At 44.4% G+C, this 11,897-nt stretch overlaps 1 protein-coding gene across 3 annotated transcripts in view; it reads right to left on the bottom strand.

Annotated features, from left to right (window-relative positions):
- The window catches only part of LOC143293119 (PRKCA-binding protein-like), a 94,341-nt gene that overhangs the window by 51,570 nt on the left and 30,874 nt on the right, over positions 1-11,897 (bottom strand). For 2 of the 3 annotated variants that reach the window (XM_076604029.1, XM_076604027.1), the window contains exons 2-3: positions 2,969-3,209; positions 464-530 (exon numbers count right to left, since the gene is read on the bottom strand). In XM_076604029.1, the coding sequence (XP_076460144.1) occupies positions 464-530; positions 2,969-3,209 (308 nt within the window). Of the gene's footprint in view, positions 1-463; positions 531-2,968; positions 3,210-7,515; positions 8,568-11,897 lie in introns of those variants that run through there. The other variant, XM_076604028.1, reaches the window with a different exon arrangement.

Raw genomic sequence — 11,897 nt, 5'->3', positions numbered from 1 at the left:
TTTATTTCTTTTTATCACAACAGATTTCCCTGTGTGAAAATCGGGCTCCTCTCCCCAGGGAGAGAATGTCACTACACTACAGTGCCACCCTTTTTTTTTTTCTGCGTGCAATTTGTTTTTCCTACTGAACTGGATTTTTGCCAGGAACAACCCTTTTGTTGCCGTGGGTTCTTTTACATGCGCTAAGTGCATGCTGCACACGGGACCTCGGTTTATCGTCTCATCTGAATGACCAGTGTCCAGACCACCACTCAAGGTCTAGTGGAGGGGGAGAAAATATCATCATGTTTCGAGCCAGCGCGCTCAGATTTTCTCACTTCATAGGCGGACACGTTACTTCTAGGCCATCACTCCACTACTGGCATGTCAATTTATCATAAACATACCATACACTCAGAATGCAGTCTCTTTGACAGACAGACAGACAGGAAAACAAGCAGACTGACAGATCTCTGAAACTGACCAATGTCCAAAGTTTTGCCTTGCTTGGGGTCAGCATGCAGTTTGTTGTAGTTGATGGTCACTTCTTGCTGCAATCAAGTCATCAGGACAGGTGAACACTTCCTTGTTGATCTATACACCTGAGGTAATTAGCAATCATCAGGACAGGTGAACACTTCTGATGTTGATCTATACACCTGAGGTAATTAGCAATCATCAGGACAGGTGAACACTTCCTTGTTGATCTATACATCTGAGGTAATTAGCAATCATCAGGACAGGTGAACACTTCCTTGTTGATCTATACACCTGAGGTAATTAGCAATCATCAGGACAGGTGAACACTTCTGATGTTGATCTATACACCTGAGGTAATTAGTAATAATCAGGACAGGTGAACACTTCCTTGTTGATCTATACACCTGAGGTAATTAGTAATCATCAGGACAGGTGAACACTTCCTTGCTGATCTATACACCTGAGGTAATTAGCAGTCATCAGGACAGGTGAACACTTCTGATGTTGATCTATGCACCTGAGGTAATTAGTAATCATCAGGACAGGTGAACACTTCTGATGTTGATCTATACACCTGAGGTAATTAGTAATCATCAGGACAGGTGAACACTTCTGATGTTGATCTATACGCCTGAGGTAATTAGCAGTCATCAGGACAGGTGAACACTTCTGATGTTGATCTATACACCTGAGGTAATTAGTAATAATCAGGACAGGTGAACACTTCTGATGTTGATCTATACACCTAAGGTAATTAGTAATCATCAGGACAGGTGAACACTTCCTTGTTGATCTATATACATGAGGTAATTAGCAATCATCAGGACAGGTGAACACTTCTGATGTTGATCTATACACCTAAGGTAATTAGTAATCATCAGGACAGGTGAACACCTCCTTGTTGATCTATATACATGAGGTAATTAGCAATCATCAGGACAGGTGAACACTTCCTTGCTGATCTATACACATGAGGTAATTAGTAATCAGGATAAGTGAACATTTCCTTGTTTATCTATACACCTGAGGTAATTAGCAATCATCAGGACAGGTGAACACTTCTGATGTTGATCTATGCACCTGAGGTAATTAGCAATCATCAGGACAGGTGAACACTTCCTTGCTGATCTATACACCTGAGGTAATTAGCAATCATCAGGACAGGTGAACACTTCTGATGTTGATCTATACACCTGAGGTAATTAGCAATCATCAGGACAGGTGAACACTTCCTTGCTGATCTATACACCTGAGGTAATTAGCAATCATCAGGACAGGTGAACACTTCTGATGTTGATCTATACACCTGAGGTAATTAGTAATAATCAGGACAGGTGAACACTTCCTTGCTGATCTATACACCTGAGGTAATTAGCAATCATCAGGACAGGTGAACACTTCTGATGTTGATCTATGCACCTGAGGTAATTAGCAATCATCAGGACAGGTGAACACTTCCTTGCTGATCTATACACCTGAGGTAATTAGCAATCATCAGGACAGGTGAACACTTCCTTGCTGATCTATACACCTGAGGTAATTAGCAATCATCAGGACAGGTGAACACTTCTGATGTTGATCTATGCACCTGAGGTAATTAGCAATCATCAGGACAGGTGAACACTTCCTTGCTGATCTATACACCTGAGGTAATTAGCAATCATCAGGACAGGTGAACACTTCTGATGTTGATCTATGCACCTGAGGTAATTAGCAATCATCAGGACAGGTGAACACTTCCTTGCTGATCTATACACCTGAGGTAATTAGTAATCATCAGGACAGGTGAACACTTCCTTGCTGATCTATACACCTGAGGTAATTAGCAATCATCAGGACAGGTGAACACTTCTGATGTTGATCTATGCACCTGAGGTAATTAGTAATCAGGATAAGTGAACACGTCTATGTTGATCTATACACCTGAGGTAATTAGTAATCGGGACAAGTGAACACGTCTATGTTGATCTATACACCTGAGGTAATTAGTAATCAGGACAAGTGAACACGTCTATGTTGATCTATACACCTGAGGTAATTAGCAATCATCAGGACAGGTGAACACTTCCTTGTTGATCTATACACATGAGGTAATTAGCAATCATCAGGACAGGTGAACACTTCTGATGTTGATCTATACACCTAAGGTAATTAGTAATCATCAGGACAGGTGAACACTTCCTTGTTGATCTATACACCTGAGGTAATTAGCAATCATCAGGACAAGTGAACACGTCTATGCTGATCTATACACCTGGGGTAATTAGCAATCATCAGGACAAGTGAACACGTCTATGTTGATCTATACACCTGAGGTAATTAGCAATCATCAGGACAGGTGAACACTTCTGATGTTGATATATACACATGAAGTAATTAGTAATCACATTATCAGGACAGGTGAACACTTCTGATGCTGATCTATACACCTGATGTAATAAGCAATCAAGTAAGACACGTCCACACACCAACACACACACCCACACATGACCCCCCCTCCCCCTCTTACCTTTACCGACTGGATCAGCCTGGCCACCTCCACCTTGGTGCGACCTTTGACTGACTGACCGTTGACCCCCACCACCTCGTCCCCAGCTGCCAGACTCCCATCCTTGGCAGCCGGCGTGTTGTCGAAGACTTGAACCACGTAGAGACAGGGGCACAGCGGTGCTCCCCCACCAATGCTGATGCCGATCAGGTTCTGTGTGTCCTTCTTCAGCGTGACGTGGCCTGACGATATGGTCATGCCCCTGAAACCCACAGTGTGATGTGGCCTGACGATATGGTCATGCCCATGAAACCCACAGTGTGACGTGATGATATGGTCATGCCCCTGAAACCCACAGTGTGACGTGGCCTGATGATATGGTCATGCCCCTAAAACCCACAGTGTGACGTGGCCTGATGATATGGTCATGCCCCTGAAACCCACAGTGTGACGTGATGATATGGTCATGCCCCTGAAACCCACAGTGTGACGTGGCCTGATATAGTCATGCCCCTGAAACCCACAGTGTGACGTGATGATATGGTCATGCCCATGAAACCCACAGTGTGGCCTGATGATATGGTCATGCCCCTGAAACCCACAGTGTGACGTGGCCTGATGATATGGTCATGCCCCTGAAACCCACAGTGTGACGTGGCCTGATGATATGGTCATGCCCCTGAAACCCACAGTGTGATGTGGCCTGATGATATGGTCATGCCCCTGAAACCCACAGTGTGACGTGGCCTGATGATATGGTCATGCCCCTGAAACCCACAGTGTGATGTGGCCTGATGATATGGTCATGCCCCTGAAACCCACAGTGTGACGTGGCCTGATGATATGGTCATGCCCCTGAAACCCACAGTGTGACGTGGCCTGACGATATGGTCATGCCCCTGAAACCCACAGTGTGACGTGACGATATGGTCATGCCCTGAAACCCACAGTGTGACGTGACGATATGGTCATGCCCATGAAACCCAGTGTGACGTGACGATATGGTCATGCCCTGAAACCCAGTGTGACGTGACGATATGGTCATGCCCTGAAACCCAGTGTGACGTGATGATATGGTCATGCCCCTGAAACCCACAGTGTGACGTGGCCTGACGATATGGTCATGCCCCTGAAACTCAGTGTGACGTGATGATATGGTCATGCCCATGAAACCCACAGTGTGACGTGATGATATGGTTATGCCCCTGAAACCCACAGTGTGATGTGACGATATGGTCATGCCCTGAAACCCACAGTGATGTGACGATATGGTCATGCCCCTGAAACCCACAGTGTGACGTGATGATATGGTCATGCCCCTGAAACCCACAGTGTGATGTGACAATATGGTCATGCCCTGAAACCCACAGTGTGATGTGACGATATGGTCATGCCCCTGAAACCCACAGTGTGACGTGATGATATGGTCATGCCCCTGAAACCCACAGTGTGATGTGACAATATGGTCATGCCCTGAAACCCACAGTGTGATGTGATGATATGGTCATGCCCCTGAAACCCACAGTGTGACTTGGCCTGATGATATGGTCATGCCCATCAAACCCACAGTGTGACATGGCCTGATGATATGGTCATGCCCTGAAACCCACAGTGTGACGTAATGATATGGTCATGCCCTGAAACCCACAGTGTGATGTGGCCTGACGATATGGTCATGCCCATGAAACCCACAGTGTGACGTGATGATATGGTCATGCCCCTGAAAACCACAGTGTGACGTGGCCTGATGATATGGTCATGCCCTGAAACCCACAGTGTGACGTGGCCTGACGATATGGTCATGCCCATGAAACCCACAGTGTGACGTGATGATATGGTCATGCCCTGAAACCCACAGTGTGACGTGGCCTGACGATATGGTCATGCCCATGAAACCCACAGTCAGTGTGATGTGATGATATGGTCATGCCCTGAAACCCACAGTGTGATGTGACGATATGGTCATGCCCTGAAACCCACAGTGTGACGTGACGATATGGTCATGCCCTGAAACCCACAGTGTGGATTGATGATATGGTCATGCCCCTGAAACCCACAGTGTGACGTGATGATATGGTCATGCCCCTGAAACCCACAGTGTGACGTGACGATATGGTCATGCCCTGAAACCCACAGTGTGGATTGATGATATGGTCATGCCCCTGAAACCCACAGTGTGACGTGATGATATGGTCATGCCCCTGAAACCCAGTGTGACGTGACGATATGGTCATGCCCTGAAACCCACAGTGTGGATTGATGATATGGTCATGCCCCTGAAACCCACAGTGTGACGTGACGATATGGTCATGCCCTGAAACCCACAGTGTGACGTGACGATATGGTCATGCCCCTGAAACCTACAGCTGTCAAGGAAAGTGTTGTGTTGTGTTGTGTTGTGCTGTGTTGTTTTGTGCTGTGTTGTGTTGCTCTTTGCTGTGCTATTTTGTGTTGTACTGTGCTGTGCAGTGTTGTGCTGTACTGTGCAATACTATGCTGTGCTGTGTAATATTGTCCTGTGCTATACTGTGCTGTGCAATACTGTGCTGTACTATACTGTGCTGTGCAATACTGTGCTGTACTATACTGTGCAATATTGTGCTGTGCTATACTGTGCAATATTGTGCTGTGCTATGCTGTACTGTGCTATACTGTGCTGTGCAACACTATGCTGTGCTATACTGTGCTGTGCAATACTGTGCTGTGCAATATTGCGCTGTACTACACTGTGCTGTGCTGTGCAATACTGTGCTGTGCAACACTGCTGTACTATACTGTGCTGCACTATACCGTACTGTTCAATACTGTGCTCTGCTGTGCTGTACCATACTGTGCTGTGCTGACTGTTCTATGCATTACTGTGCTGTGCAATACTGTGCTGTGCTATACTGTGCTGTGCAATGCTGTACTGTACTATACTGTGCAATACTGTCCTGTGCTGTGCTATACTGCGCTGTGCTATACTGTGCTGTGCAATGCTGTACTGTACTATACTGTGCAATACTGTCCTGTGCTGTACTATACTGTGCTGTGCTATACTGCGCTGTGCTTACTGTGCTGTGCTATACTGTGCTGTGTTGTACTGTGCTGTGCAATATTGTGCTGTGCTATACTGTGCTGTGCAGTGCTATGCTGCACTGTGTTGTGTTGTGTGTTGTATTATATTGTACTGTGTTGTTGTGTTGTATTGCATTGTATAGTATTGTGTTGTGTTGTGTGGAGTGGTGGTTTAGTGATGACATGCCCTGCCCTTCAGTGTGATGTGTTGTGTGGAGTGATGGTTTAGTGATGACATGCCCTGCCCTTCAGTGTGTTGTGTTGTGTGGAGTGGTGGTTTAGTGATATGCCCTGCCCTTCAGTGTGTTGTGTTGTGTGGAGTGATGGTTTAGTGATGACATGCCCTGCCCTTCAGTGTGTTGTGTTGTGTGGAGTGGTGGTTTAGTGATATGTCGTGCCCTTCAGTGTGATGTGTTGTGTGGAGTGATGGTTTAGTGATATGCCCTGCCCTTCAGTGTGATGTGTTGTGTGGAGTGGTGGTTTAGTGATATGCCCTGCCCTTCAGTGTGATGTGTTGTGTGGAGTGGTGGTTTAGTGATGACATGCCCTTCAGTGTGATGTTGTGTGGAGTGATGGTTTAGTGATATGCCCTGCCCTTCAGTGTGATGTGTTGTGTGGAGTGGTGGTTTAGTGATATGCCCTGCCCTTCAGTGTGATGTGTTGTGTGGAGTGATGGTTTAGTTATGATATGTCCTGCAACTGACCCTGTAGTGCGTATTTTAGTGATAAGTCTATTTACAGTGACATGACTCCACCCCTTGCCTGGAAATTCCTTTACGATCCTTCTTCCACCCCAACCTTTCTCCTTGAAACAGTTTTCAATGGTAACCTGATCACTTTCATTCAAAGGCATGGCTGATCCTTCCAAACTGAAACTTTGGACAGAACTGATTTTGTATACAGATGACAATAAAAAAATTAACAGACGTGACACCCAGACAGGCTATTTTTAGACTGACACTGATTGACAGATGCCAACACCTGGCAGCTGGCATGAACATGATGAAGATCACACTGCACAGCTCTGATACTGGATTTGCTGACATGCTGTTTTGAATTTCACAATACTCGCATAATTTGCATCCGAACTTTTAGATATTCTGCAGACTTGTTGATGATACCCGAAGGTTACTGTGTGTAAATTTTCAATGAATTCGGTTTCTCTATCACTGAGAAAATACTTGTCAAAAAGCGGTTCACTTTTTTGGGGACACCTGATATGTACCACCAGCAACTAATAAATTTCCAACTGTATTTGTGACTGCATATGATTTTGAATTCATGTCTACACTATTCTATGTACGACCCCTCCCAACGTTCCTTGTGACCTTTGTACTTTGGGAAATAGACATATTTATTCCATTCTGTATTTCTTACAGTATCAAAGCCATGGTTAAAATATCTTCAGAAGAAAAATATAATCCATACTGGCACTGCCATAGCTATCAACTTGCGCTTAACTACAATTCATTTAATATTCCATCTAACTGATGTGACAATGTCATGCGTACCATCTGTCTTCGTAGTATTCAACAATCTGACTCATGCTGAACCTCCTTAAGCAATGGCAAGTTTCACCACAAGAAATAAAAAAGTTCACAAATCTTATCACAATATTCACTCCAGCCACTTCTAAGAACAGTCTACACAGAGCTTGTTCAAGCAATGCTCATTCCCGTCACAAGTTTCAACACCTGTTGTTTTTTTTAGTAGTGTGCGTTCTAACCACAAGTTTCAATATTTAACACCCTTCTTGACTAAATAACATTCCAAGCTAACCATAAGTTTGAGTTTGTTCACATGAATAATCTTCACTCTGGCCACAAGTTAATTGAGGGGGTCAATCTTTCCATCAGCCAGGCCAGAAATGTCAACACCTTACACAGTTCATTCCCACAAGCAGTGTGGACTCAATCCACTAGTAATGATCAACATGTCACATGGATTTCAGTCAAGATGAGACGTTCTCTTTGGGAATCAAACAGTTGTCAGCTGCTGTTATCTTGTGTGTTTCTCCCAGTACAGAGATGTCTGTGTTGTTCTCCTTCCAACCAACACACACTACAGATGTCTGTGTTGTTCTCCTTCCAACCAGCACACACTACAGATGTCTGTGTTGTTCTCCTTCCAACCAACACACACTACAGATGTCTGTGTTGTTCTCCTTCCAACCAGCACACACTACAGATGTCTGTGTTGTTCTCCTTCCAACCAACACACACTACAGATGTCTGTGTTGTTCTCCTTCCAACCAGCACACACTACAGATGTCTGTGTTGTTCTCCTTCCAACCAACACACACTACAGATGTCTGTGTTGTTCTCCTTCCAACCAGCATACACTACAGATGTCTGTGTTGTTCTCCTTCCAACCAGCACACACTACAGATGTCTGTGTTGTTCTCCTTCCAACCAACACACACTACAGATGTCTGTGTTGTTCTCCTTCCAACCAGCACACACTACAGATGTCTGTGTTGTTCTCCTTCCAACCAGCACACACTACAGATGTCTGTGTTGTTCTCCTTCCAACCAACACACACTACAGATGTCTGTGTTGTTCTCCTTCCAACCAACACACACACACCAAGCAAGACAATACTGATTGATAACACTCCGTTGATCTGGTTGAACTGACAATGATCAATACATAGTTACCTGCAGTCAGCAGGCATGGCAGCAGCTTGGACGACAACAATAATGCAGTGACAATCTGTACAGGGGGTGGGTGGTGGGGAGGGGAGCATTATAGAGCTTTTTACAACAATAACTCAATGAACATCTATACATGGGATGGGGGTGGGGGGGAGGGGCATTGTATAGCTTTTTACAACAATAACTCAATGAACATCTACACATTGGATGGGGGTGGAGGGGGGGAGGGGGGGAGGGGCATTGTATAGCTTTTTACAACAATAACTCAATGAACATCTATACAATTGGATGGGGGTGGGGGGGGGGGGGGGCATTGTATAGCTTTTTACAACAATAACTCAATGAACATCTATACATGGGAGGGGGGTGGAGGGGGGCATTGTACAGCTTTTTACAACAATAACTCAATGAACATCTATACATGGGCTGGGGGCGGAGGTGGGGGGGGGGGGGCATTGTATAGCTTTTTACAACAATAACTCAATGAACATCTATACATGGGATGGGGGTGGGGGGGAGGGGCACTGTATAGCTTTTTACAACAATAACTCAATGAACATCTATACATGGGAGGGGGGTGGAGGGGGGGCATTGTACAGCTTTTTACAACAATAACTCAATGAACATCTATACATGGGCTGGGGGTGGAGGGGTGGGGGGGGGGTGGGGGGCATTGTATAGCTTTTTACAACAATAACTCAATGAACATCTATACATGGGATGGGGGTGGAGTGGGGGGGGAGGGGCATTCTATAGCTTTTTACAACAATAACTCAATGAACATCTATACATGGGATGGGGGTGGAGGGGGGCATTGTATAGCTTTTTACAACAATAACTCAATGAACATCTATACATTGGATGGGGGTGGAGGGGGGGGGGGGGGCATTGTATAGCTTTTTACAACAATAACTCAATGAACATCTATACATGGGATGGGGGTGGAGGGGGGTGGGGGGGCATTGTATAACTTTTTACAACAATAACTCAATGAACATCTATACATGGGATGGGGGTGGAGGGGGGGGGCACTGTATAGCTTTTTACAACAATAACACAATGAACATCTATACATGGGATGGTGGGGGGGGCATTGTATAGCTTTTTACAACAATAACTCAATGAACATCTATACATGGGATGGGGGAGGGGGGGGGGCACTGTATAGCTTTTTACAACAATAACTCAATGAACATCTATACATGGGATGGGGGAGGGGGGGGGGGGCACTGTATAGCTTTTTACAACAATAACTCAATGAACATCTATACATGAGATGGGGGTGGAGGAGGGGGGGCATTGTATAGCTTTTTACAACAATAACTCAATGAACATCTATACATGAGATGGGGGTGGAGGAGGGGGGGGCATTGTATAGCTTTTTACAACAATAACTCAATGAACATATATACATGGGATGGGGGTGGAGGGGGGTGGGGGGGCATTGTATAGCTTTTTACAACAATAACTCAATGAACATCTATACATGGGATGGGGATGGAGGAGGGGGGGGGGGCATTGTATAGCTTTTTACAACAATAACTCAATGAACATCTATACTTGAGATGGGGGTGGAGGGGGGGGGGGAGGCATTGTATAGCTTTTTACAACAATAACTCAATGAACATCTATACATGGGATGGGGGAGGGGGGGTGGGCATTGTATAGCTTTTTACAACAATAACTCAATGAACATCTATACATGGGAGGGGGGGGGGGGGCATTGTATAGCTTTTTACAACAATAACTCAATGAACATCTATACATGGGAGGGGGGGGGGGGCATTGTATAGCTTTTTACAACAATAACTCAATGAACATCTATACATGGGATGGGGGTGGAGGGGGGGGGGAGGCATTGTATAGCTTTTTACAACAATAACTCAATGAACATCTATACATGGGATGGGGGGGGGGGGGGCATTCACAATACACAATACACAAACTTTATTGTCTATACTTTGGTACAGAGATTTTCGTTTTGGCAGCAGCACATGTCCAACATAAAAAGAAAACAACAAACAAATAAAAGGAATAAAAAGAATAGAAAATAAAAAGATAAATTAAATGGCACCAAATGGAAATAGCTATATACAAATATACAGATTACTGAAATTTACGTGCCTCTCCATTTCAGTCGGCCAAAGCATTGCACATCTACCCCCGCCCCCCCCCCCCCCCCCCCACACACACCACTTGCACACACACGCACACATACACTCTCTCTCATCCCCTCTCTCTCTGTCTCTCTCTTCACAAGAAATGCAACTACAAAGATCATCGTTCATTCAAAAATCAAATATCATTTCCATAATTGCACCAGAAATCAAAATTTTAAACATATCACAAATACATAAATAAATAAGTAGGTAACACACACACACACATGCACATGTTCCCACCCACCTACACACACACACAATGTATAAATACATATATATGCACACCCCCACACATACACATACATATCCCCCCCACACCCCCACCCCCGCATACACCACAAAGATATATACATATATATGTATACACACACACACACACACACACACATATATATATATATATATATATATATATATATATATATATATATATATAGACACACACACATATACATATATATACATACACACATACACATACATATATATATATATATATATATATATATAGATAGATATATATAGATAAATATAGATAGATATAGATATAGATAGATAGATAGATAGATAGATAGATATACACATACGTATACACATATATACATACATACACATATACACACATGCATACATATACATACATACACATACACACATACATACATACATAACTGTGCTCGCCAACAGGCTCCGACAGAGTCGCGCCCCTTGCATTGCATAGCTTTTTACAACAATAACTCAAAGAACATCTATACATGGGATGGGGGTGGAGGGGGGGGGGGGGGGGGGGGCATTGTATAGCTTTTTACAACAATAACTCAAAGAACATCTATACATGGGATGGGGGTGGAGGGGGGGGGGGGCATTGTATAGCTTTTTACAACAATAACTCAATGAACATCTATACATAGGATGGGGGTGGAGGGGGGGGGGCATTGTATAGCTTTTTACAACAATAACTCAATGAACATCTATACATGGGATGGGGGTGGAGGGGGGGGGGGGGCATTGTATAGCTTTTTACAACAATAACTCAATGGACATCTATACATGGGATGGGGGTGGAGGGGGGGGGGG

Source organism: Babylonia areolata, chromosome 18 (assembly GCF_041734735.1).
Source record: "Babylonia areolata isolate BAREFJ2019XMU chromosome 18, ASM4173473v1, whole genome shotgun sequence".
NCBI classification, from domain to species: domain Eukaryota; kingdom Metazoa; phylum Mollusca; class Gastropoda; order Neogastropoda; family Buccinidae; genus Babylonia; species Babylonia areolata.
The sequence above is the reverse complement of the archived record's forward strand: the minus strand, read 5'-3'. Positions and strand labels throughout refer to the sequence as shown.